The 27,630-nt window shown below is 36.4% G+C and overlaps 1 protein-coding gene across 1 annotated transcript in view; it reads left to right on the forward strand.

Moving 5' to 3' along the window:
- Window positions 1-27,404, forward strand: part of GABPA (GA binding protein transcription factor subunit alpha) — a 33,076-nt gene extending 5,672 nt beyond the window's left edge. Inside the window, exons 2-10 of the mRNA XM_065876096.1 lie at window positions 1,896-1,997; window positions 5,453-5,597; window positions 7,719-7,803; window positions 9,888-10,133; window positions 15,657-15,851; window positions 19,626-19,679; window positions 20,611-20,751; window positions 20,994-21,186; window positions 27,027-27,404. Of these exons, the coding sequence (XP_065732168.1) occupies window positions 1,921-1,997; window positions 5,453-5,597; window positions 7,719-7,803; window positions 9,888-10,133; window positions 15,657-15,851; window positions 19,626-19,679; window positions 20,611-20,751; window positions 20,994-21,186; window positions 27,027-27,255 (1,365 nt within the window). The 5' untranslated portion in view covers window positions 1,896-1,920 and the 3' untranslated portion in view covers window positions 27,256-27,404. The remainder of the gene's footprint in view (window positions 1-1,895; window positions 1,998-5,452; window positions 5,598-7,718; window positions 7,804-9,887; window positions 10,134-15,656; window positions 15,852-19,625; window positions 19,680-20,610; window positions 20,752-20,993; window positions 21,187-27,026) is intronic.
- The last annotated feature ends 226 nt before the right edge of the window (window positions 27,405-27,630 follow it).

Genomic DNA, 27,630 nt, shown 5'->3' on the forward strand with positions numbered 1-27,630 from the left:
TTGTGAAGTCTTTAGTTTTTTTTACTGTGAATGGTATCAAAGGAGTGCTGTGATGTAACTTCACTTTTAAAAAGGATCACACTGGCAGTTGTATTGACTGAAAATAGACTGAAGGGGGACAAGGGCACCAACACAGGGAAACGTGTTAGGAAGAGGCTATTCCAGGTAAGAGATGGTGGAGGCTCTTGTTCTAGTGTATATTTCCAGTATAGAGCATGTACTTCAGTTGATAGACCTAAAGCATGATACTATGGAGCCACAGGCAGTTTAGCCTCACTAACCTCTGGATAGTTTTCTTATGAGGATGGACTCAAAATAAGATTGTTCTGTGTAAAGCATTTGAATGTGGTGCCTGATACTCGGTAAATAATGGTTATTATTAATAGGAATGAATATTTGAATTCTTCATTTTGTCAAATCTTTAAAGTGGGAGCATGGACTCCTTTGTAAACATTAAAGTACCAAATTTAGAGGACCATTCCTTGCAAGTCAGAGAGTCGAAGGCACTTAGAAGTACTTTTTTAGATGTAGTAGTAAGGTTAGAAAACTCTGTTCTGGACTGAGAGTATATATCGAGTCCAGAGACAGATTCACTGACCTACAGTGAGGTCCTAACATCCTGAAACTTACATTAACACCTTGGAAATGGCCATAAAGAAATACCAATATATGCAGCTATTTTATGCATTACTTAGCATTTTTTTAATTATAATGTTTTAGTATCAGGAGTACAAATGGTACAAAATGGCACATATCAATGGTACAAAAATCAATAGCAGTTTAATGTAGCAGGTAATAATTTTACACGAGAGAATTAAAAACTGAAGTAATGGTTGGTTTAAAATATATAAAACCACATCTGAAAAACAATCATAAAAAATTCTAGTGTTGGGACTTCCCTGGTGGCATAGTGGTTAAGAATCCACCTGCCAGTGCAGGGGACACAGGTTTGATCCTCGATCCCTGGTCCAGGAAGATCCCACATGCTGCATAGCAGCTGAGCCCGTGCGCCACAACTACTGAGCCCACATGCCACAACTACCGAAGCCCACGCACCTAGAGCCTGTGCTCCACAGCAAGAGAAGCCACCACAATGAGAAGCCCGTGCACTACAACGAAGAGTAGCCCCCACTTGCCCCAACTAGAGAAAGCCGGCGCTCAGCAGCAAAGATCCAACGCAGCCAAAAAATAAAATAAAATTCTAGTGTGTAATCAGGGCAATAATGCACATATCTATAATGATTTTGTTACTTTATTTTGCTGTTTGAGAATACTGTACTGGCATTTATAAGAAATGTAACACAAAGCTGGGATTAACTTGTAATTTATATTATTCTGTCAGTATAATAGTTTGCAATAAAGTCTGCTAATAAGGTACAGCTTTTAGCTGAACGATTGTAGATTGTTCATCTCCATGTTGTTTTTTGTTTGGCCACACTATGCATCATGTGGGATCTTAGCTCCCTTACCAGGGATGGAACCCATGCCCTCTGCAGTGGAAGTGCAGAGTCCAAACCACTGGACCGCCAGGGAATTTCCATGTTGATTTTTAAGCTGCAGGTTTGAATCTGTTATTAAGACTGAATTGCTGTAATATAGTTGACATGCCTTCCCTTAATTTTGAAGTAACCTGAATTAATTTATTGACTGAGATTGGGCTGAAAACATCCCAGTAAATCCAAGGGAATGATAATGATGTCATGTCAGGCTAATAAACACCATTTAAACAAAAACTAGTTTATAAATATTACTTGTGGATTTTCTTTTATATGTGAAGATTACTTCCTCCTCTTCTGCTTATCCTCCACTTTTATTTGAATTGCGTCTTTACTTATTGTATACCGTGTCTGCTTATGCAGATAATTTCAGAATGTCTTTCATTTTAACTTTTGTAGGGTCAGCTTTTGAAATACTTCAATCATGACGAAAAGAGAAGCAGAGGAGCTGATAGAAATTGAGATTGATGGAACAGAGAAACCAGAGTGCACAGAAGAAAGGTTGGTATTTTTTTAATTTACCACTTTTTATATTATCAACATGCCTAATTAAGAATGAAGCCAAGGGCTTCCCTGGTGGCGCAGTGGTTGAGAGTCTGCCTGCCAATGCAGGGGACACGGGTTCGTGCCCTGGTCTGGGAAGGTCCCACATGAGAGGCCCCAAAAGTGAGAGGCCTGCGTACTGCAGAAAAAAAAGAAAAAAAAATCAAGCCAAGTTCTTTTGGGGGCCTTTTTTTTTTTTTTCCAAATGACCTCAGCATTTTGCGGGATAATGTATTGCCTTTTTCCTCAGACTTACTGGGTTTGTTGGTTTTGTAGCTGGGAGGAAAAGATAGTTTTAAAGACAGTAATAAGCATAGCTGATAATGATCAAGCAATTGATAGTGATGGTTTTTCCCCCTCAGGCACTGTTTGATTCTTTTTCCTTTTGTCAGTGCTGATTACTTTTATTTCAGTAAGAGTTTAATCCACAGCCTGAACTAATTCAACAAATAACAGCTGTCTGGAGTACATGAATAAATGAGACTGTAACTTGCCCTTGTAGAGACTACCTTGTATTTGAAGAAACATACATCTGTATGAGCCATCAAAGTACTAAGCATATAGAGAAGTGAAAGGTGTTAGTTTTTGGAATAGTAATAGAATATTACTTACTCCATTAAGGAAGGAGGGCAGTGGTAATGAGTTCAGAATCCAAGGAGAGAATATGGGTAAAAAATAGGGATTTAGGAGTCAAGAAAGTTGAGGAGGGTAATGGCTAATAGTCCTACTTTACTCTGTAAAGCAGGAGATAATAAACTGAAAGTAAAAGGACCTAAAGGGTAGCAGAAAACTGACATAAAGTAACGAAGGTTTAGAACAACTATGATGGGAATGGAGAAGATCACTAAAGTTGAGTAGGATGCTGAGTGTTGAGAGTGCAACTGAGGTTAAAGACCTTAAATTTTTTAAAAATGTATTTTATTGTGGTAAGTATATTTAACACAAGATCTACCCTCAATAAATTTTTAAGTGTACAATACAGTATTGTCAACTGTAGGCATAATGTTGTGCAATGGATCTCTACAACACTCATCTTGCATAATTGAGATTTCATGCCAATTAATTAGCAACTCCCCCATTTTTTCTGCAGTTACTTATGCCACCTCTTCTGCTCAGAAGAGGCGTTTGGCTCTACCTCAAAAGAGAAACCCCAGTTTAGTGTCCTCCGTCCTGTCCTCTTCCACCATGCCCTGGCACAGAAACATTTTCCTGACACAAAAGGTCTAAAATACCTTGACATGACTGCCTGGGAGACCTTAAATTTTTAATGGAGCTTTTCAACATGTTCGATTATGCTATTTTCTCCAACGGAAGAAACAATAGGCTGCATGTCTTTCTTAATTTTCATACATGTGCACATATAAATGTTTAGGTTTTGTGTGTATACGTACATACATACATTTATTTATTTATTTATGTAGCACATTACCCCAGAACTTTGCAGCTTAAAGCACCTGTTATTATCGCACGAAGTTTCTCAGAATCCGGAACCTGGGGACAGTTTAGCTGGATGGCTTTGGCTCAGGGTACTTTGTGAGCTTGCAGTGAAGCTGTTCGTCTGGGCCACAGTCATCTGAAGAGCTGACTGAGGCTGGCATATCTGTTTCTGAGATCACTCATAACACTGGTGACAGGACCATTCGCTTCCTCACCACATGGGCTTCTTTCCGTGCGGGGCTGCTCATGACATGGCGGCTGGCTTTCCCTAAAGCAGATGGTCTGAGAGAGAGCCTTCGCCACAGTGTCTTATTTTTAAATAACCTAATCTAAGAAGCAGTACATATATCACTCTTAGTCCTTAGTCCTTTGGTCACACAGTCCAACCTTGGTACAATTCGGGAGGGAACTATGAAAAGATGTGAATATTAGGAGGTAAGAATCATTTGGGCTATCTTGGAGACTGACATGCACATATTTATTTTTATATATACATACATACAAATGGTCCACAAAGTCTGAAGTTTTTACTGTTTGACCCCTTACAGAAAACCTTTGCTGATGTCTCATGTAAGATATTGGTAGTTACTGTGGTTGATAGTTACTGTTGACCTGGGGAGTAGCTATGTAAAGGAAGCAGTTACAGCTAGCTGTCTAGTTGTAGCAGATTGCTATGCAGAAATTTAGGTCCAGTGATGTGAGATCATCCACACTTTTTCAAGGGAAATTGGTAATCAGGTTTTTTATATGGATCTCCCAAGGTTTAAATGGTGGCAACAGAATATTAAAAAATGTTTTAAATGTTGAGCTCATGTAAAATAGGTCTTTAAAAATCTGTGTTAAAGTGACATTTTAAAGATTATTGTTATGAAAAGAAGAAAAATATAGCCCACTCTGCTATAGCTGAAGAATTAGTAAAAATACTCTTAGCCAAAAGACCCAATTATTTTACCTTAACAAATAGTAATAATAAGAATATGTTTACTATTATTTTAAAATAATCTTGTTTTTTTCAGTCATGACTGTTCTCTTTTATAAATTTTAAAAGTTTTAGGAATTTAGGCTGAATACGTTCAGTGAATATCATGTGTATATTGCATTATACTTGGAATTTATGTGAAAATGGAACTTGACAAATTTTAAATACATACTGTTTTTGACAACTGCAAATGAGATTTAAACCATATATAAATTAAACATGTCATGAAACTTGATTGAATTCTAGGTTTATCAATTCAGCAAATACTAATTGGTGCCTATTTTCTGTTTGGCCTCAAATAAGGATTCACAAAAGATACGCAGAATTACGTACCAGAGATTTTACCTCAAGGAACTTTGTAGAATTCAAAGTATGAAATAATAATGCAAAAGAGCCCTTAGAGAGTTTTAAAGGAAAATTATAATTTTTTAAGGTGGATCTAGACTGATTATAACAAGTAGTTTTCAGATTAGATTAAATGAAAATATTTTTGATAACTTATATTTTCATGTCTTATAATTTACATTATTAAATTCTATTAATCTTGGAAAGAGAAATTGACTAGTAGAGATGGCATACAAGTTTTGAAGAGGCTTTATATATTCCTTTCTGAGCCTAAAATTCTTCAAAATAACTTGGAAATATAATATAAATGCAAACGTTTCTCCTTAAATATTGTATATGCAATATTTGTATGTGTATACACACATGCATACATATGTATGTATATAATATGGTGTATTTGAAAAGGTGCCTTAAATTTCAAGCTAGCGTTTCTCTGTGTGATGTGATTCAGTATTAAGCTTGGCAACACTAGCTGGTGATGAGCCTACCACTGTGAAAGGTGTCTGTGCAGAAAGGAGTTTCAAAGGCCAGAAATGTGTTTTGGTGTTGAATTTTGTTTTCACCATATCATTGCATTAATATCCAGGGTAAGAATGTAATTGTTAACCATTATATTCTTTAACACTGGATCCTTTAACATTGTATTCTTTAGCATTGTTGAACAAACCTACACTCCAGCTGAATGTGTAAGCCAGGCCATAGACATCAATGAGCCAATAGGCAATTTAAAGAAACTACTAGAACCAAGACTGCAGTGTTCTTTGGATGCTCATGAAATTTGCCTGCAAGATATCCAGGTATTATTTTTTTCTTTTTTGAGATTTGTATTTCAGCATTTATATCTGCATTAGAAATGTTTTGTTGTTGTTGTTGGCCTTTTCTCTCTAGCTGTGACCTTTTTCTCCATTTGACCTATATTATTATAAAATGTAAGCATTTAGAAGTAAAAAGAATTCTTTCAGAAAAATTTCCTCCACTTAAAATTATTTTTAAAAGATTGAGTAATAAATCAAACATTCTTTTTTTTACTTTGACAAATATAAAATTAGAAGTTTAAATACATTTTAATCAGAGCTTAAAACGTAGAGTAGTGAGAAACACATTGACCTTGGAAGCTGAAGAAGTGTGTCCTCACACCCTGTTTCTAACTTTTAACTTCTTTGTGCATCAGTTTCCTCATCTTTTAGAGATAGTTTGACCAAATGATTTTATATTCCCTTCCATCTTTATTTGCTCCAGCAGTAAATTTTGGATAAGCTACAAAGGGATACATTGGAATGTGAACCCAGGCCTGTGTGACTCTAAAACTCTTCACTTGTTTGCGGCTGACTTTTTAATAAAGTTTTTATTGAATAATTCATTGTCACTGGACTTGACCTGTTTTTTTCTCATATGTAAAATTAAGGGACTCAATCTGGACTCAATCTCTTACTTGTTTTTTAGCTCTGATATTGTTGCTGCTCTTACAATACCTGACCTAACCAAAACGAAAGTAACACCTGCAAAGTACCCAACCTATCATAGGATCTCAATATATATTGGTAGAATAAATGGAAATATGCATAATTTATAGTATCATAGAATTCAGAGCTGGGCTTGCATCTAGGACATTTTGGATTTCTTCCTGTCCCCCTCCCCCTTCTCCTCCTCAAAAAGGATCTGAGGATAGTAACTTCTGTTCTCCATGTCAATTAATGCAAATATACAGTTGGAGTCAGAATGCTTGCTGCTTGTGGTTATGCTTTTGTATTTTCAGATGAGTGCTGACTTCAGAGCTGGTGAACAACAGTTGAGTTGCACTTCTCTAAGGAATATGACCTGAGATCAAATATCATGCTTGAGTTTTGTCCTTGTGCCAGCTCTTAACTGAACTAGCTAGAGTGTCCAGTACCTGAGAGCCCTCTTCAGAGTTACACAGGCTTTAGCTTCTAGTAGATAATACCAGTGTCTACTGGAGAGGGGAGAAATCTTGCTATGAGGAGAATTTTTAACAAAATGTCAGGCAGAGACTCTTGTCTTAAGGAGTGATGCTGCCACGTTTGACCTGTCCAAGTGTAGGGTTACAAAGTTTGTCTTGTCTCTGTTTAAGTTAAGTGCATAGTCACTTAAGATTTTAGGCTTTATGTGTATGATGTTTTTAATATTAGAAAATATGTTTGTACCATGACTACAGTATTGGCTGAATTCTTGGGAATGAGAGTGGGAGGATCTTTGTACCTCCAGCTGTATGATATGCAGACACAGAGATACACATTATTCAAAATAATTACAACAGAAGCCTGTTTATAAATGGATGACAAAATGTCTAGAAGTCAGAATTACTTTTTGCCATTTGTGTGAAATGTATTCAAAAGCACTGATACTGAAAGATACTGAAAGGATACAGAATTATGATTAAAGATATTCATAGCTAGGTCAAGTAGTAAGGTTATAAGTCCTTTAACTTCATTAACTTTATGATCAGAAATTTAGAGTTAACCCTGATCTTAAATGTGTATCATTGGTTACAAGGGAGATATGGCAAGAATTAACTAAATAAATTTATATAAATTGTCCCCACTAATAAAACACCCTTGCTTATTCATGGCAGATAAATAGCATTATCTTCTACTTTAAATACTTGTACAGAAAAAATAATTGCCTTTGGCATTATTTAAAATTCTAAACTAGACTCCAGAGCTAGAGAAAACCACCACTTACAATAAATCCTGTCGTTTGTGTTGTCCTTAATTGCTACCACAGTGGTTAAGTTATTTTCAGTTTTGGCAAAGAATTAAATGATAGGACAACTTGAATAATTAAACGTGTTCTGTAACTTAATTAGTATGTCTCAGTAATTAAGTCCTGTTTGGCACATCCATTTATATTAAACAAGATGACTGAGCTAAAATAATCTTAATCATTTTATCCATGTTTAGCTGGATCCAGAACGAAGTTTATTTGACCAAGGAGTAAAGACAGATGGAACTGTACAGCTTAGTGTACAGGTAATTTCTTACCAAGGTAAGTTACTTTTAATGTTGTTACTTAAAAGTTTAGCTCATGTTTTTCTAATATGGGAACTCAATTTTATAAGTTTTAGATGGTTGTCTAAATTAGTTAATGTGATGTTATAGCCAAATATTCATGCTTTTGATTTAATTGTTTTATCTGTCAGGATGAAGCAGATAGTATAACACATTCTACCTACTTTAATCAGGAAAGGGTATATTACAGGGTAGTAAATAACAGGATCACAGGGAGGGCTGAAAGAACAAGTTCTAGTCGACTTTCTAAGAATGCCTCAGCCACGCTGTAGAACTGGACTGCCAAGGAAGCTGCTGCTCTGCCGGGATCTGGAAAATGCCAAATCTGAAAGCCACAACTATAGCTGTCGATTTGGAACCATGCTGCCTTTTCAGTGATTCACATTAGCCAAAAAATGGATGCTGTGTGCTTGCTTGTCCCCTCTTAACTCATCTCCAAATAGAACGCTCATGGCAGTGATTCTAGAACCTAAATCACATCTGCAACCGTAGCTGCAAGGACATGTATAGTCTCTGCAGTTTAGCACAGAGAGAGGAATTTGCAAAGGATGTGATGTGACCCAGTCAGCCATATCCATCACAGTATTTTACTAATCTGTGTAAATACACAAGTTAGAAAATTAGGAAACCATTTTTGGTGGGTTGAATTTTAGTTTTTTTAAATGTGGCTTTTTGGGATTTCTAACCAGAGTTTTAGACTAATTTTCATCTCTGAACATATTGTATTGCTTACAATTATATTTCACAAACCAAAGTTTTCTTCACATTATGAAAATGGTAACTACCTACTTATGATCCTTAATTTCCCCAGGATTTACTATTGTTGGGAATAGGAAAGAAAATCAATCTTTGTTTTTTATCTTTAAAAGGTTAGTGACCTCTCAGTATAGGTGTGTTTAAGAAGAGTTGACTTGATGCAATTTGAATGGAGGATTTGGGGATAATTTTTAGGAAAAATCTTCTTCAAAAATTATAATTTGTTTCCTCACGTATCCTTGAAAGAACTGACTTCTGTTTACACTACCTGATGAATGATAGCTGTATATTTTCTTGTAATAATGATTTTCCTGATTGAACTTCAGAATATTGAAATTGAGTTTTGTTTTTTCTTGCAAATACACTTTGATTAAATTTTTGATATAGATTGTAACTGAATCAGTGAGCAAACAGTAGCTGTTAAGTAGTATGATAGTTTTTTACAGCTGTTATTTTAATATAAGTATCTGAGATTATTTCATAAAGGGCTAGTTTATTCTATTTTGAATATCTTAAGTATTTGGGTTTTTCTTCATTCAATTGAAAATGAAAATCAGAATTTAATGATGTGAATTTAATGTAACAAGCTTAATGTCTGTTCATTTTTAATACATGTACTTTGTCTTCTAAAAAGAAAAGGAGTCAGTAAATAATTTTAATTTTTTCAACTTCTCAGGATAAGTAGCTACTCATTTATACTCTCCATAGTGTAGTTTTAATTTTCTATTCCATAGTGGTACTTTTTTTCCTAATGTTTGTAGGTGGGGGGTGTGTGTGCGTGCATGCATGTGTGTGTGTATATATGCATGGTGGTGGTGGTATTCTTAAATTATTTTAGACTTACAGAAGAGTTGTAAGTGTAGTAAAAGAATTCCTAGATATCCTTCACCCAGATTCCCCAAATGTTAACTTTTACTATGTTTGCTTTATTCTCTCTCTCCCTCATCCCCACATTATTTTTTTGACCTGGTTAAGAATGAGATATAGACATTATTCCTTCCTATCTCTAAATACATTAGTGTGTTTTCCGAAAACAAGAAACTCTTTTGCATGACCACAGTTCAGTTATCAAAATGAGGAAATTAATATTGGTACAATACTGTTATCTAATCTATCAAAGTTCTGCTGAATTGTTGTTTTTCTCATTTAATAGAAATCTGTTTAAATTCTCTAGACATAATGCTAAAAATATTTAAAATGGAGCCTTGCTCTACCATTTGAGAACATATAAACTAAATTTTTATTTGTTAGAGACTTTCGTGTTTTCACTTAGATATACTTGTTTTCTTTTTAATCACTGGTAAGGAATTGAACCAAAGCTAAACATCCTGGAAATTGTTAAACCTGCGGAAACAGTTGAAGTAGTTATTGATCCAGATGCCCACCATGCCGAAGCAGAAGCACATCTTGTTGAGGAAGCTCAAGTGATAACTCTTGATGGCACAAAACACATTACAACCATTTCAGATGAAACCTCAGAACAAGTGACGAGATGGGCTGCTGCTCTGGAAGGTTATAGGAAAGAGCAAGAGCGTCTTGGGATACCCTATGGTAATAAAATGCATAATAATTATGTTAGGTAGAATAATAAGAATTAAGCTTGACATGAAAGACAGTAGGGTGAGTAGATTATCTATCTTAAATGTAGAATTTTTAGGAAATATATTGATTTTCTTTGTTTTTGTTTTTGTTTTTTTTGGACTGTAACATATGATGGTGCTGGGAATACAAAGATACAAAGAAAAAAATCTGCCCTTAGGGCATTCACAATGTAGTTGATGAGAGAGAAGATAAATGAAAAAAGATAATTGCTGTAAACGTAACATGTTTTTAAGCTGTCAATAACTGGTATAAAGAAACATACTCTTAGAATCTCAAAAGGATCATAGTGGTCTGGGGGAAAATTGGGAAAGAGTTTATTATAGACAAGGAAACTGCTAGACATTGCCGACAGGAAATGTTTGTGCAAAGCTGAGAAGTGTGAGTAGTGAGAAGATGCATTGGGTAAGGAGCTATTCTGTAGCATTGTAGAACTGTTTTGTTTTTTTGGGGTTTTTTTTTGCGGTACACGGGCCTCTCACTGTCGTGGCCTCCCCCGTTGCGGAGCACAGGCTCCGGACGCACATGTTCAGCGGCCATGGCTCATGGGCCCAGCCACTCGGCGGCATGTGGGATCTTCCCGGACCGGGGCACGAATCCGTGTCCCCTGCATCGGCAGGCGGACTCTCAACCACTGCGCCACCAGGGAAGCCCTGTAGAACTGTTTTTGATTGATGGAAGTGACAGTTGAAAATGAATGTGGCAGTGCTATATGGCATAAGTTGGAGCAGGTAGTTTGGGTGTGACTAGGTGATAATATTTAGGTTAGCCTAGACCAGATGATTTCTGTGGGAGCAGAAAGGAGGAGATGAATCAAAATAATGATGGGACTGAGCAACTGATTGATGGATTGTGTGAGGGTAGAGAGGGGAGATTCAAGTATTGATCTAACTTCTCAAGCTTGGGTGACTAGGCAATAATAATATAAGAATTGGTTACATCTTCATTACATATTTCCTGAGCCAGACACCATGTTAAATTCTGGGCTTTCAGTAGTGCACAGGAAAGATAGTCCATGCCTTCTAAACCTTAATGGGGAAGGTAGGAAAGTCTGGTATTGAAAAGATTTTTCAAGGAAAAGTGTTGATTGTACTTGATTTTCAAGTAATAGTACAAATGCAACTGGAGGTCACCAGAAAGTAGTTTCAGGTGCACAAAATTTGGACTGGAGATAAAGATGTTATCTGGGACTCAGTCACATTTGTTAAAGTCATACAAGTAGATGCAGTCTCTGACGGAGAGAGATAAAATGGAAGAGAACATAATGCTGGACCTTGTCAACATTTAGGGTTGAGGAACAGGAAGTGGGGGAGACATGGAAAGCTTAACAGATAGAAGGAAAATAAGAACTGTATATAGTGCTGATGAAATTGGGGAAGAGTTTTAGATGGTCACAGGTCTCGACACTGCTGAGAAAGTCAAAGAATGCTGACTGAGTAATATCTATTACATTTGGTCATTAGAGGCTCATTGGTAGATTTTGATAAAAGCAGCTGCTGAGTTGGAGCGACAAAGGTGAATTATAAGAACTAAATAAACATTGTAGAAATGGAGAAAATTGAGTATTAATTGGGGGGGGCAGGTGGGAAGAATGCTGGGGTAATAAATAAATAATATTGAAAGTTCAAGAGTTGGTGGTGACCTGAGTGTATTTGTAGATAAATGGTGTGGAACTAGTGGCAGAAGGAAAGATTAAAGAAGCAAGGATAGGAGTTATTCATAACAAGATAAAAGAGTCCAGTTTGAAGGATGAGACCTAAGCCATTCCTCAAAGAATAAGAAAGCTGTTAAGACCAAGTCTAGTGGCAGTGTGGATCTTTTCATTTGCTGTCAATTTCGGGTTTTCTGTGTAGCATCTCAGTCTGGCCCTGTGCTGCCCAGTGCCGTGGTCACCAGTCCCATGTGAGCACTTGAAATATGCCTGGTCTGAATTGAGATATGCTGTAAGAGTAAAACACCCAGTACAAAAGGAAAAGAATGTAAAATCTTATAAATTTTTTACCTAGATTACATGTTGAAATGAAAACATTTGGATGTATTAAGTGAAATTATTATCAAAAAGAATTTCATCTGTTTCTTTACCTTTTTAATGTAGCCATTAGAAAATTTTAAAGTTACATAGTGGCCTGCATTATGTTGGACAGTGCTGATCTACACAATTTCTGCCTTCAGTACTGGGGAGTTTTCCTTCATTATTATTTTGATAATAACCTTCTGTGTTTCTCTGTTCTTTTTCTAGAACTCCTATCAAATCTCCTGGGTTGATACTCTACATCTTTTTTCTTCCTTATTTTTCATCTTCATATCTATTTGTACTACTTTCTGCCAAATTTTCTTGTCTTTTTATTTTTAATTATATATTGTTTATTTATTTATGGCTGCATTGGGTCTTCGTTGCTGAGCACGGGCTTTTCTCTAGTTGCGGCAAGTAGGGGCCATTCTTCGTTGCGGTGCGCGGGCTTCTCATTGCAGTGGCTTCTCTTGTTGGCGGAGCACAGGCTCTAGGCACGTGGGTTTCAATTAGTTGTGGCACACAGGCTCAGTAGTTGTGGCTCACGGGCTCAATAATTGTGGCGCACGGGCTTAGTTGCTCCACAGCATGTGGGGTCTTCTCGGACCAGGGCTCGAACCTGTGTCCCCTGCATTGGCAGGAGGATTCTTAACCACTGCACCACCAAGGAAGTCCCTTTCTTTTCTTTATATTGCAATCTGATTTTTAGTTTCAATTTACAAGGGCTATTTATTTTGGTTGTTACCTTTCCATAGCATTCTGATCTTACATTACAGATATCATGTTTTCTCTCCTCTCTATGTTGATTACAGTGAAGTGGAGGTTTATTATTATTTTTTTTGATGTTTGCAATTTGTTATTGCATTATTTCTGCTTCCTCTGGGTTCTGTTTTTCTGTTTATTTTTGGTCATCTAGTGGTTTCCTTTTCGTCTCTCAAATATCTGATTATTTTTGACCATCTGTTCATATTTAAGAGTGAATAACTTTAAAGCTAATTAGTTTGAAGTCTGGAAGGAGTTTGTTGACTATGCTAGTGAAATGGGGTGTTGGTCATTTTATTAAAAGATTTTCAAGTGTCAGCATGTATAAATCTTTTTCCTGGGTCTCCCAACTTCTCTGGAAAATTGGCCAAACACCTGTCAGGAGTAGAAGGTTGGGGTGAGGATTTAGGGTTGATGTGTGTGTGTAAATGTTGCATTCTGGAAGTGGAAAGGGAAGTGGAGTGGGTGGATAGGGTCTCACTCTTCGGTTTGTAGACCGGTCTAAAGTGTTCCTGGTGCCTACGTGGTGGGGAGATGCTTCCATTTCTGTCGTTTCCCACTCATGTTCCTGTGAGTTTACATCTTTCAGAAGTTTCTTTAGAGTCATTTTACTAAGGACTTAGAGAAAAGAGGCAGGGAGAACATGCATGGCAATTAGTTATGTTAAACTAGAAGACCTGATATTATTTAAGAAAACAAGGGGGACTATTTTCCCCTAACATTTTATTTATTTATTTTTTTGCGGTACACGGGCCTCTCACTGCTGTGGCCTCTCCTGTTGTGGAGCACAGACTCCGGACGCGCAGGCTCAGCGGCCATGGCTCACGGGCCCAGCCGCTCCGCGGCATGTGGGATCTTCCCAGACTGGGGCACGAACCCGTGTTCCCTGCATCAGCAGGCGGACTCCCAACCACCACGCCACCAGGGAAGCCTCTCCTCTAACTTTTTGATCCTGATACTTTTTTGTTCATGTTTACATAAAATGTGCTTACTTGAACTTTGAAGTGTGTTTCAGGATAGCTTTTCTAACTTTCCAGAGCTCCTTCTGTTTGTTGTTTTGGAGTAGTATTAAAAAATAGAGCCTCTTGCTTTCTCAGTTCCTGTCAGTTCCTTTACTTCACTTTTATCTGGACCTCCTCTCTCCCTTTCCTTCGTGTTTCGATGCTACTCAATTTCAGTTCCACTCCCACCGGTTTCTCTTTATTGTGGTCTTCTCCTCTGGAAGTGATCCTTGGCTTAGTTTGAAGATTTCACAGGTGCTTCACTGCTCCATCCCCTTTAAAGCTGACCATGGGCCTTTGTATTCCTCTGCTATTGGGTTGGGCAAAACTGTGCTTTCAAAGAATACTTCCTGGCTTTGTTCAGTTTTTCGCATGCTCGGGATGGAGAGTGAGATGTTCCTTTGCTTCCCTCTGCTTTCTCCTGCACAGATGCTGATACCATACAGCTCTTGTGACTGTTACTGCTTTGTCTTCACCTGCATGTATTTTGGGTTCCATGGGGATATCATGTCACCTGGTTTAATTGTAAATGTCCATGGATTTTTGGTTTTGCTCTCTAGTTGCTTTTAGTGGTGGGTTTTGTTTTGTTTTATGTGTGCATTCAGAGAAATTTTAAAACTTTGCTGCCATCTTCTTAGAATCTTCCTTCCTTAACTTCCTTGTGAAAAAAATCAAATAAAAAATCAATTCTGTGGCTTGCAGTCCTGTATTATGTTTGATTCATTTTTACTGTAAATTGGCTCTTGATAAGTACCTGAGTGTTATTTTTCCTCACTTATTTTCTTATTGAATAACATGCATCTTGGGGGCATATAATCAATACCATTTGGATAGATTACCTTCTCCGTGCAGAAATACCTATACCAAAATTAATTCAGCTAGTATTTATTAAAATTCTGTGAGTAGAAATTCCGTTACGTGCCAGGGATACAATCATGAACTATTTACACATGTTGACCATCTTTTTTATTTGTGAATTCATTCAGTAGTAAAAAATGATGAAGAAAATGAAACTATTTGGATTCACCTTTTATAGATTTAACAAATGTACGCACAAAGCGCCGTGGTAAGCTCTGAAGATTCAGTGGTTTACAAGACACAGTCCTTATATTTAAGACCTCAAGGTTTTATAGGGGGGACAGCTGAGTAGACATGCAATTAGCGTGTTGTATTGTAAGTGCTACCATAAGGGTAAGTGCAGGAACAACTAGCTTTTTACAAGAAGTAAAAGTGAGGAAAGATTATGTTCATATTTTGGAGAATACGTCTCCCCAGAAACCCTTTATAATTTTATTTTTTCAGTGCATCAAATCATACCCTACTACAAAATAATATTTAAAAACTTGTTTAATTTACTCCATTTCCTACAAGGTAATCATGTATTTTATTCTTCCATTTGGCCCACTGGAGAGCAGTTTTGCATTTTGTTTTTCTTGGTAAAATTCCAGACTAACTGATGTAGAAATAAGTGAATCCATCAAAAATTTAGATTAAGAAATTGAAAAGGAGCTAAGGAGAAAATAGAGCATAAGAATCTTTTTTATTTCATATAATGAGTTTATTTACTTCACTTACTTGTAAAAAAAAAGAAACCTGTCTGGATTTTATCTGCGTGTTTGTGTGTGTGTGTGTTTACACGTTAACTAAATTTATATAATATCTAAGATGCAACTAGGCCAATGGTAATATTTTTCTCTTTAGATCCCATACAGTGGTCCACAGACCAAGTCCTGCATTGGGTGGTTTGGGTAATGAAGGAATTCAGCATGACCGATATAGACCTCACTACGCTGAATATTTCCGGAAGAGAACTCTGTAGTCTCAACCAAGAAGATTTTTTTCAGCGGGTTCCTCGGGGAGAAATTCTGTGGAGTCATCTGGAACTTCTTCGAAAATGTATAAAATTGAAATTATTGTCTATTTGCATTGTAGCTTAAGTTTAGTTTTATTTCTTTATAACTTTGTTTTCATCTAAATTGTTCATTGATAATAGCAATAATAATTAACATTTATTAATTGTGTAAGGTACTGAGAGCTTTATATGTATTATCTCATTTGATCTCGTACTAATGCCACAGATCATTACTTTCCTTATCTCTTCAGATACGAATCTGAGGCTTAGAGAGCCCCTTCAAGGTTATAGAACCTAGGGTGAGGCAGAGCCAGGCTCCAAACCCAGGCAGACTAACCCTAGAATCCAAGTTCTGAAGTAAGAGTCTATGCCCTGCATTTAGCTCTGTTCGTATATTCTAGTTATTGACTTCTGTTTCATCAGTCAGTCCTGTCCTTTATGCTCATCTTCTAGAAATTTAAGATTATTTGTTCACAGGTGGCTTCCCTCGCATTCCCTTCATTATTGGGATTAAATCTTTTAAAATGTCTTTTAATTGAATGGAATCTTAAGGGAGAAAGGGGAAGTGTAAGTATGCAACACACCATCTTGAATTGGAAGCCACAGATTATAGTGTTACCATGTTGCTTGACAGACATTATTATTATGATTATGGCTGTCCAACAAAAAGAGCTCAAATAGATGTAAATTATTTTGCTTGAATTTTAATCCATCTTATATTTCAGTGACTGTTAAAATATCTTAGCAGTAACCCATTCCCTGACACTGTTAAATAAATCAGGAATGCTAGCCAAACCCAAATAGTTTTCAGAATGTGTGAATAGGACACTCTGACTTTGTTTTATAACAGTTATGGATGAAAATATAACTGGTAGCATTTCATCTTACTGTGTACCCAGTAAGGGGACAGATCTGGTAGAGGGATTTTTCACAGTCATTTAATGCTTAGGGTTTTCATCTGCTGTTGAATAAGAAATGAGCTCTGTAGAGAAGCTTTCCTTCATTGTTTTTATTGGTAATATCTCTCTTGTGTTCTCTTAAATATCAGGAGGAGAAAAATATTTAAAAGACTTATTACATTCATTATATTTACACGGTTTATTTCCAGTTTCAGTTCCTATTAGATAAATAAGTTGAATGTTCTGGTTGAAAGTTTATCCTTGGCTTCACAGGTTTTCTTCTCTGCAGAGCTTTTCAGCTAAGTAAGGTAAATTCCTGAATTGTTTCAGGTTTTTAACATGTAAGTTATGTTTACAGAAACATTTTCTTCTAGGGACTCTTGAGAATAGAACAAGGACAGTGTTTAGACTACAGTTTAGTTTTTCTCAAATTCATGGTTATCGCTCTGTCTCCCAGGTCAGCACTTTTTGGTTGTTTCTCTCTGGTTCTCCCAGTGCTTCTCAAATGTTAAAGCTCATTCGGAGACTTTTCCTAGTACAGGGGGCAGAGAAATCTTGTGTATCTTTCCATCTCCTTGCAGTCAGTGGTAGAATGGGTCTTCTTCAGAAGAGCTCTGCTCTGGAATTGTTTTGTTTTCAAAAGTAACAAAGCCCCAGAGCCTAGATGAGTATCTTAGGGAATTCCTTGCTTATCTGGCCGTGGTTCTTTGCCTGGTGAGGAAATCCCATCTGGTTTGGGAATCTAATTCTCAGAATCTGGGAATGGATAGGGTGGTGTGTAAGGCTGTAAGGCTATTTCTGGCAGACTTTCTATAATTCACAAGCCTTACCTCTCAGAACAGGTTCCTTTGGGCACAGTCTAGTTCTCTGGCCCCTCCTGTAGAGTGAAGTCTACAGCATATTTCTGAAAGGCATTTATTAACCCAGCATTTATTATCTTTTCCTCAATGATCTATCAAGGAGACACAGTACTGAACAGATAGAGGTCCATCTTTACATATTTGTGTTAGTTTTCCCACCTGAGCCACCAGCTTCCTGCAGCTTCCCTTCTTGTGAAACTTCATCCAAGTCCTACAATACATGGGGAAGATAATTAGGAAATGTTCCAGTAGTACCAGCTCTATGATGTCCTTCTTCGTATGAATATGTCTTCTGCCACCAAAGGCACAAAGCTCTCAGTTTGCTGAGGGTCTTATTTAGAAAAAAGAATTGCCTTATACCTTTAGTGTCCAAAGTTTCTTCATAAAATGCCTCCATAGGCTCAGAGCTTTGCCCCTTAGGGCTCTGCTTCCTTCATGTATGACCAGGATTTGAGGGCTATAGAGGAATATGATAATTAGAGTGCCTGTATGGTCTTGGACCAGCCTTTCCAAAGCCCCTCTCTTTCTGTGTTCTGCCTTGTTATCTTGAGAATTCCCCAGGAAACAAACCAAACTCCACTCTGAAAATCAGGGCTGAGAAGCTGATCTTACAGATCAGTAATGCCTGTGCTGTGTGGTGGTGACTCTCTTTCACCTCTTTTTGGTCTAGGGCACTGTGTTTATTTACAGTCACGAATGGAACAATTTCATTCCAATAGCACTTTGCCTTTTCAAGTTACTTTTATAAAATCTGAGGGAAAATATACCACAAATATAAAGCATGCATTTTTCTTCAAGAGGGACAGTGGTTCTTGGGGAGAAGGCTCAGAACTAGGAATGTGGATAAAAGAATAGTGTCTTCAATTTACTGAAAAGTTAACTATGTTTCAGGTATTGTGCTTCTTAAAAATATTTTCCTTTAATCCTTACAACCACCTCGTACAGTGGTAGGTGGGCGTATCTCATTTCAATATGAAGAAATCAGTGGTGAAGTTGGTTGAATAATTTACCACAGTCACACAGCCAGTAAGTGAGTGCTAAGATCAGAACCCAGATCTGAGGCTAGTTCCATGTAATTGTTTAAACTCCCAAACTCAGGACCCCCAAAGAAAGCTCCCATCTGACAAGTAGGATTCAGATCTCTTTTTAGTTTCCCAGTCCTCTCCAGCTCTGTGTCTTTAGTTGGATCCTGGCGTGGCATCCTAAGTAGAACTGTGTTGGGAGCCCAGGCCCCAGGACTCACTCAGTACACAGATGACTGCTGGTAGGTGCTATTTCAGTTCAAGGGAGAAGCATCCAGTCTATGATGGGCACTAAATAGGCTGAAGGAATATAGACTGGGAAGTGTAACCCTTGTCTGAGAGGTAAAGAATAGCATTTAAGTAGGGAATAGCAACAGATGAGTAATGAATGGTTCTCCAAAGGGTTACTAGGACCTTTTACACTGTAACTCATGTCGAGAGCTGTATTTGTAGACATGTTAAATTATTTAGTTCAGTTGTGACACTGAGGACAGCTACAATTCCACTGAAAATTTGGCTGTCTTTAAGAAGCAGCATTCTAAAGTTAAAGCCGTTTTATTAAAAAATGGATGTTAGTTAAGTAAATTATGACACTCTCTCAGATCATCTTAAAGAGAAAGAGCCTTTTTGATGAAGAAAGTGTATCTAAATAATTTCATTGTGATGTATATTCTCATCTTTGATCTGATCTTTAAGATTTCCTATTTAATATAAAACAGTTAAATAGATTTAGAATAGGTATTTACATTTAGAAAACCCTGGTTCTCTGAATAACTTTTCTGAACATGAAAAGAATTTGGAACTTTCCTTCTGCTACTTCTCTTAAAAATATCTTTTCCCTGTAAAATGACGATCAAGGATCTTTTTAAGTTATTATGCCAATAAGTTTCAGTTGTTTGATGTTTTGCTTTTTTGTTTGCTTGGTTTTTGTTTTAGTTGTGGAGGGGTTTTTTTGTGTTTTTTTTTGAATTTTACTGGATTGGAGTTTGCATTTCTGGTTTAAGTGAAAACAACAAATTTTTATGTGTGTTCTTCAGATGTATTGGCAAGCCAAGAACAACAGATGAATGAGATAGTTACAATTGATCAACGTGAGTATTCATGTGCCCATAATATGTGGCCCATTTATCAATAAGAAATGTTTTCTTTATTTAGTACTGCAAGGTAGTGAAAAGAAAAACTAATTTTTAAATTTCATGTGAAGTATTTTAGATATACAAAGAAATAATAAAGTATAACCAACATCTGTGTATACCATAAGAGATAAAACTTTATATATCAGGTTTACCTGTTGTAGATCCCACTTTAAATGACTATCCTGAACTTGATGTTTATTATTCTATGCATATTTTATGTTTTTACCAACTTATGTAACCATAAACACTTTAGGGCATTGTTGATTACATGTCTGAACTTTTGGGGAAAAATGGTGATATACTGTGCATATCCTTTTGTAACTCGCTTTTTTGTTTAACATTAACATTTATGAGACCCATGTTGATACATGTAGCTCAATTTTATTTTCACTGCTGTATATTATTTTTAAAACTTTGTGAACATCATTGAATGAATATTGTAAGAATGCTTGTGAGATTCTCTGGTTGTAATATCATGGGGTTTCTACCCTTTCAACCTTACTAGGTAAGACCAAAGTTTTTCTCAAAGAAGGTATGTTTGTACTCTTATCAGCGGTGGAACGTGAATTCTCATTTGTACACATTCTCCAAAATTTGATAAACTATTTTTTATGATCAAATATTTTAAAAAATATTTTTAAAAATAACTTTAATGTATCACTAGATTTATCACATCAATAAGTTTTTCCAAAATAAGGAGACCAACTTTTATTCGCTATGTTAAGATTCACAAACTGTAATACAGACATCATACCTTATCCTCTGAACTTGTGCTGAGGTAATTAGACGGGTGTTAAACTAATTGCATTTTATTTCTTTCAGTAATTTTTTTCACTGTTTGTATTGGAAGGAGAAAAAATTTTTTTTTCCTTGTCTTGCTTTGCAGCTGTGCAAATTATTCCAGCATCAGTGCAGTCTGCTACACCAACAGCCATTAAAGCTATAAATAGTAGTGCAAAGGCAGCTAAAGTACAAAGAGCTCCAAGGATTTCAGGAGAAGATAGAAGTTCACCTGGGAACAGAACAGGTATTTTTGCATTATCATCTGGTATTTATAAAATTTGTCGAATTATGTATATTTCGTTTTATTTCACAGTATGAAAATGTGAATATGGACTGTTTCTCTGGTGATACTTAGACAGCATTTGTAAAAAAAGTTTGTGTTTTTAGTGTGGCTGAGGTATGCACCAGAAGACCTGTGTGTTGTCTTTTGCCCTCTGTTAATCCATAGCATTGTAGTCAATATTTGTCATTCTTGTCAATTTTTAGGAAACAATGGCCAAATCCAACTGTGGCAGTTTTTGCTAGAACTTCTTACTGACAAGGATGCTCGAGACTGCATTTCTTGGGTTGGTGATGAAGGAGAATTTAAGCTAAATCAGCCCGAACTGGTTGCACAAAAATGGGGACAACGTAAAAATAAACCTACAATGAATTATGAGAAACTTAGTCGTGCATTAAGGTAAGAATTTATTCGTTTTCTTTAAATATCAAACCTTTCTAAAAAATAGCTTCTTATTCTAGTGTAAACACTGTTATGTAATGATGTTAAAATACTTGTTTATAAAATGTTTTCTTTATATAAATAAAACTAAAATTTTTCACATTTATGTTAAAAATTACTTCTTAAAAAGATTTTTAGTAATAATTTGAGGTACGTAGAGTTTTTTAAAAGATGATTCTAAGATTATTTGTTTTTATCTGATTTACAAGCATGTACTATGTTTAAAACCAACATATCTAATCTTTGAGGTTTCTGTTATTTACATAACAGATGCTATTGTTTGGTATAGGTGAACTGAATGAGTGTAAATTCTAGCAAATACGTAGATATTGTCAATTTTTATAATTAGATGCAAAATGTCAACCCATTTCCCTGTTTTTCCTTCCCCCACAATATGCCAAAATCTGAATATCCAAACTTTACATCAGTTAAATTGGAGTAGAATAATTATTTATAATTTCTCGTAAGTGGTATGAAAGTTTTTGACATAATTACTGTCATAAATTATGCTTACTACAGCGATAGAAATTCAGTATGTGCACTTAAGTATCTGAGAAGTAGGATATATAGGAATTATGTCTATATTTTGGAAGAGTGAATTTGGTAAAGCAGTTCTGCAGTTTACCTCTGTATTCCTAAATAACATGCTTTTACTGCTACTTCATGTTTCACTAGAGCATTGTTTGTGAATTTCACAGAGATTACGATTTACCTCTCATTATTAACACACATACCCTTCCCATCCCTTCATCCAAGTGTAATTATATAATTATGTGGAAGTGTTGATTAGATCAGTATTCATTGTTACAGGATCATGGCATGTAAGTACTATTATATAGTTTACCATGATTATTTTTCTTTTCCAGAATGACCATTTGTTTTCCTTAGCATACATAAGTAACTACAAGTGCTTTATTTTCAATGTACTTATCACTTATTCAGTCTCAAACACTTTGCCAACTATCTAAAGATCCTTTCTGTATAATCAGTTTTGACAGTTGATGTGATTGTGTACATACAAGTCCCCTCAAAATTACAGATGAATTATTAGAATTAATAGTTAAGATGTCACTTCTCCCCAGATTGGTCTAACTTTCAATGCAGTAACCGCCTGAATAAATGTTTTCATAGAACTTGACAAGATAATTGTAAAATTTATATAGGAATATAAGGTATCACAATAACCAGGACACCTGAAGAAGATTAATTAACAAAGTGGGAAGACTTGCTCTACAGGATATTGAGACTCACTGTAAAGCTACAACAGTAAGACAGTGATCTATTTGCTTAGGATAGACAAATAGACCAAGGATTAGAGTAGATAGCCCTAATAGAACCAAGAATATAGGAACATTTGATTTAAAGATGGCAGTGGGGAAAAGACCTACTTTTCAATCAGTAGTGCTGGGACAGTTGACTATCCATATTGACCCCTTCCTCATAGCATACTAAAAATCAATTCTATGTCGCTTGTAGCTCTAAATGTGAAAGTAAAATAGGGAGGCATCTAGAAATACCTACTTGACTTCAGTAGATGAGGAAAGACATTAACAGAGCCAAAAGCACTAACATAATGGAAAAGATCAATAAATTGGACTACATTTAAATTTAAAACTTCCGGTCATCAGAAACCATCATTAAGAGGGTGAAAGTCAAGCCACACATATCTGACCTAAGACTCTGACCTGGAATATGTAAAGAACTCTTAAATCCATAGGAAAATTAGGAAAAATGGGCAAGAAACTTAAGCAGACACATTAGACTAGAGATTGTCCAAATGGCCGATGAACATATGCAGTGGTGCACAACCTCATTAGTAATCAGGGAAATGTATTTTATTTATTTATTTATTTATTTATTTATATTTATTGGCTGCGTTGGGTCTTTGTCGCTGTGCGCGGGCTTTCTCTAGTTGTGGCGAACAGGGGCTACTCTTCGTTGCAGTACACGGGCTTCTCATTGCGGTGGCTTCCCTTGTTGCGGAGCACGGGCTCTAGGCGTGCAAGCTTCAGTAGTTGTGCACATGGGCTCAGTAGTTGCAGCACATGGGCTTAGTTGCTCCGTGGCATGTGGGATCTTCCCGGACCAGGGCTTGAACCCGTGTCCCCTGCATTGGCAGGCGGATTCTTAACCACTGCACCACCGGGGAAGTCCAGGGAAATGTATTTTAAAAACACAATAAAATGGTACAGTGCACATCCCAGAGTGGCTAGAATTAAAATAATTGCTTGTACCAAGTGTTGATGAGGATATGGAGCAGTGGGAATGCTTCTACACTTTTGGTAGGAAGGTAAACTGTGACCGATAACCCAGTAGTTTGTCTTCTAAGGATGTACCAGACAAAAATGTACATATATGTTCACATGCATGCTTATAACAGCATTATTTATAACATCCCCAAACCAGAAACCACCCAAATATCTATCAACAGTAGAGTGAATAAGTAAACTATAATATACAAAGGGAATACTGTGTATCCATTAAAAATGCACTGATATGGGTGAATGTCACAAACATAATATTCAGTGAAAAAAATCCAGACCCAAAAGAGTATATACTGAATTTATATAGTAGAGTTTTAAAAAAACCCAGCAAAACTAAATTACAGCATTTATGGATGCATGTTTGGGTGATAAGACTATAAAAAGAAGCAATGGAATTATTATCATGAAACAGGATTGTGTAACCTTTTGGAGCGAGGGAGGGGTGATGATGGGGAGGCGCCGCAGAGGAGCTCTAGGGTGCTGACAGTGTTCTGTGTCCTGACCTGTGTAGTTAACAGGTGACTGTTTGCTTTGTAATAAATCACTGAGCTGTTTGCTCTTGTGTCCTTTCTGTTTGTGTAATATATTTCCCAATTTAAAAGTTTTTAAAAATACAAGTTAAAAAAAGGGGGTGGGGAGAAAAGAAATCATATCCATGAAAATACAGGCATCGAGGCTTCCCTGGTGGCACAATGGTTAAGAATCCACCTGCCAATGCAGGGGACACGGGTTCGAGCCCTGGTCCGGGAAGATCCCAAATGCCACGGAGCAGCTAAGTCTGTGTGCCAGACTTAGCCCATGTGCCACAGCTACTGAAGCCCACGCACCTAGACCTTGTGCTCCACAACAAGAGAAGCCACCTTAATGAGAGGCCTGCGCACCGCAATGAAGAGTAGCTCCACTCGCTGCAGCTAAAAAGAAAGCCTGTGCGCAGCAACAAACCCGACACAGCCATAAATTAATGAATAAATGAATGAATGAATGAAAGAAAATACAGGCATTGTGTACCTTTCTACTTTCTTCATTTTAGGGGGGAAACAAATGCAGTGAGTCCTGTTATATGTGGTCGTATGACGCATCTACTAGATTGGAGGAAGTATTAAGTAAAATTAAGTGTTAATTTAAATGAGAACGTATGTATATGACATTTTATAACATCTTACCAAGAAACATACGATTATACCAACTCCAATTTTGTTTTAGAAATGTAAAACCACTTTCCCTCTTCATTTTCCTTTTTTCCCAAGTGTCTTATTTGTTACAGCCTTACGTATTATGTCGAAATTTTCTTAAGAAATTGATATGCCTACAGCATTTTAACTGGATGACAAGCATTGGTAGTTTGTAGGCTGAGATCTAAATTCTGTATTAATGTAATTGACAAAAAAGGAGACAGGAGACTATGCCCAGTGTGTTATATCTCTTACTGGGAAAGTGAACATAACCATTATACTTTAGCTGTTCTAGAATTAGGGAAAGATGACATAATTTCCTGCATGTAGTCTTTTCATTAATGGATTTTTGGTTAAACTGAGTGATTTTTATAATAAAATCCTGCTAAATATGATCGTTTATACCACTGGTACTTTTGCAAATAGCTGTTTCTTTTGTAACAGCTCTTCGTCAAATGGCGCAAATGGGCAGTGCAGTTTTAAAATAAAGGCTCCAAAATCTGCCAGCCCAGAAAAGTTTCGACTTACTTTTTTTTTCCTATTATTGGAATTGGCAGTGCATAGGGGTAAATAAAGTCTGTTTTCCAAAGTAAGTATAAATCCAACTGTTTTATATCCATAGAAAACAGTAAACCAGACTTCTAGAGTGATTTCCCCAAATGTACCTGTGCAGGTTAAGAAACATTGTTTCTTTATGATGTCCTCTTTTATGTTTTTCTGTATCCTCTCTTTTTTTTTCAAGCCCTTTTGCTTACTCTTTTGAGGCTCCCTGTTGGTTTGGAGAATTTCTCTGTAAGGGGAGAGCCTTTACATATTAAAATGATAAAGATGAAAGCATAGCTACATAATAAAGGATTTTGTACAAGACAGAGAGGAAATGGACATTCCAACAATCCAAAGAACATGTGTATTAAATTTTTATTCATATTATATGAATAAAGCTATATATCAATATAGCTTCTATTTTCTAGAGGGCTATATGTGGCAGTCATTGTGTGCTAAGCACTTTACAAAGATAATCCTTTTAATCTTCAACAATTCTATTAGTGTTCATACTGTTTTTAATGTCATTTTATAAATGAGGAATAAAAGCTTAGAGATAATATGCCTTCCCTGTGGTCACACAGGGAATAAGTTGAGATGTTAGGTTTTGAATCTCGGCGTTCTGATTCAGAGCCCTTATTCTTAGGCCCTATTACTGCTTCCAAGGTTTTTTGTTTTGCTTAGTAATGTTTATTTTTAAATCAGTGTTTCATCGTAATTTTTGAAAATATGTTTTGAAGATTTAGTACATAAAATTTGAGTGCTTAGCATTGAAATTTTAGTTAATGTTCTGAAGTTTCCTTGGATAATAACATTAAATGTTTTATATAGACTCAGTGTTAATTGCTATTGTGATAGATACAATACTAGGCTTCTTCTTATGGAATAATCTGTGAAATATTGTAAGAAGTCCAAATTTTTAAATTTTATTTATTTATTTATTTACATCTTTATTGCAGTATAATTGCTTTACAATGTTGTATTAGTTTCTGCTGTATAACAAAGTGAATCAGCCATACATAAACATATATCCCCATATCTCCTCCCTCTTACATCTCCCTCCTACCCTCCCTATCCCACCCCTCTAGGTGGTCACAAAGCACTGAGCTGATCTCCCTGTGCTATGCAGCTGCTTCCCACTAGCTATCTATTTTACATTTGGTAGTGTACATATGTCCACGCCACTCTGTCACTTCGTCCCAGCTTACCTTTCCCCCTCACCGTGTCCTCAAGTTCATTCTCTACGTCTGCATCTTTACTCCTGTCCTGCCTCTAAGTTCTTCAGAACCATTTTTTTTTTAGATTCCGTATATATGTGTTAGCATACGGTATTTGTTTTTCTCTTTCTGACTTACTTCACTCTGTATGACAGTCTCTAGGTCATCCACCTCACTACAAATAACTCAATTTCGTTTCTTTTTATGGCTGAGTAATATTCCATTGTATATATGTGCCACATCTTCTTTATCCATTCATCTGTCGGTGGACACTTCCATGTCCTGGCTATTGTAAATAGAGCTGCAGTGAACATTGTGGTACATGATTCTTTTTGATTTATGGTTCTCTCAGGGTATATGCCCAGTAGTGGGATTGCTGGGTTGTATGGTAGTTCTGTTTCAAATTTTATTTTCTGTTTTGTTTGTTTTGGTTTTGGCCGCACCACACAGCCTGTGGGATCGTAGTTCCGCAACCGGGGATCAAACCCGGGTCCACGGCAGTGAAAGCCCATGTCCTAATCACTGGACCACCAGGGAATTCCCAAGAAGTCCAAATTTAAATTTTTTATAGATAGTCCTAATGTGTTTTCTCTTTTTTAAAGGTATTATTATGATGGGGACATGATTTGTAAAGTTCAAGGCAAGAGATTTGTATACAAGTTTGTCTGTGACTTGAAGACTCTTATTGGATACAGTGCAGCAGAGTTGAACCGTTTGGTCACAGAATGTGAACAGAAGAAACTTGCAAAGATGCAACTCCATGGAATTGCCCAGCCAGTCACAGCAGTAGCCCTGGCTACTGCATCTCTGCAAACAGAAAAGGATAATTGAGCCCAGGACCTTTTGGGAGTCCAAGGTCTTTCTTAAATGTTAGAGCAAGTATTGCTCTTACCTTTATTACTAAATTTGAATCTTCTTTTATTTCTAGACTGTACAATCTGATGCATGATTTTTTTATAAATATTTCATACTCTTGTGAATTTGGATCTTTTTACTTTGAGCATATATTTTAGAAAATGTGTATGTTTAAACGATCACCACAATGTCTTTAGGCAGGTTCATTGTGGGATAGTTTGTTAACAGTCAAGAAAGCTAAACTGGTCAGTATTAATGTCTAGCCCAACCAAAAATAGCCAGTAGCTATTGATGAAAAATAAATGAAAGTATCTTCAGGAAACAGTCTGGCTTAACTATTTTTGAAAATAT

Source organism: Phocoena phocoena, chromosome 4, assembly GCF_963924675.1.
Source record: "Phocoena phocoena chromosome 4, mPhoPho1.1, whole genome shotgun sequence".
Lineage (NCBI taxonomy): Eukaryota > Metazoa > Chordata > Mammalia > Artiodactyla > Phocoenidae > Phocoena > Phocoena phocoena.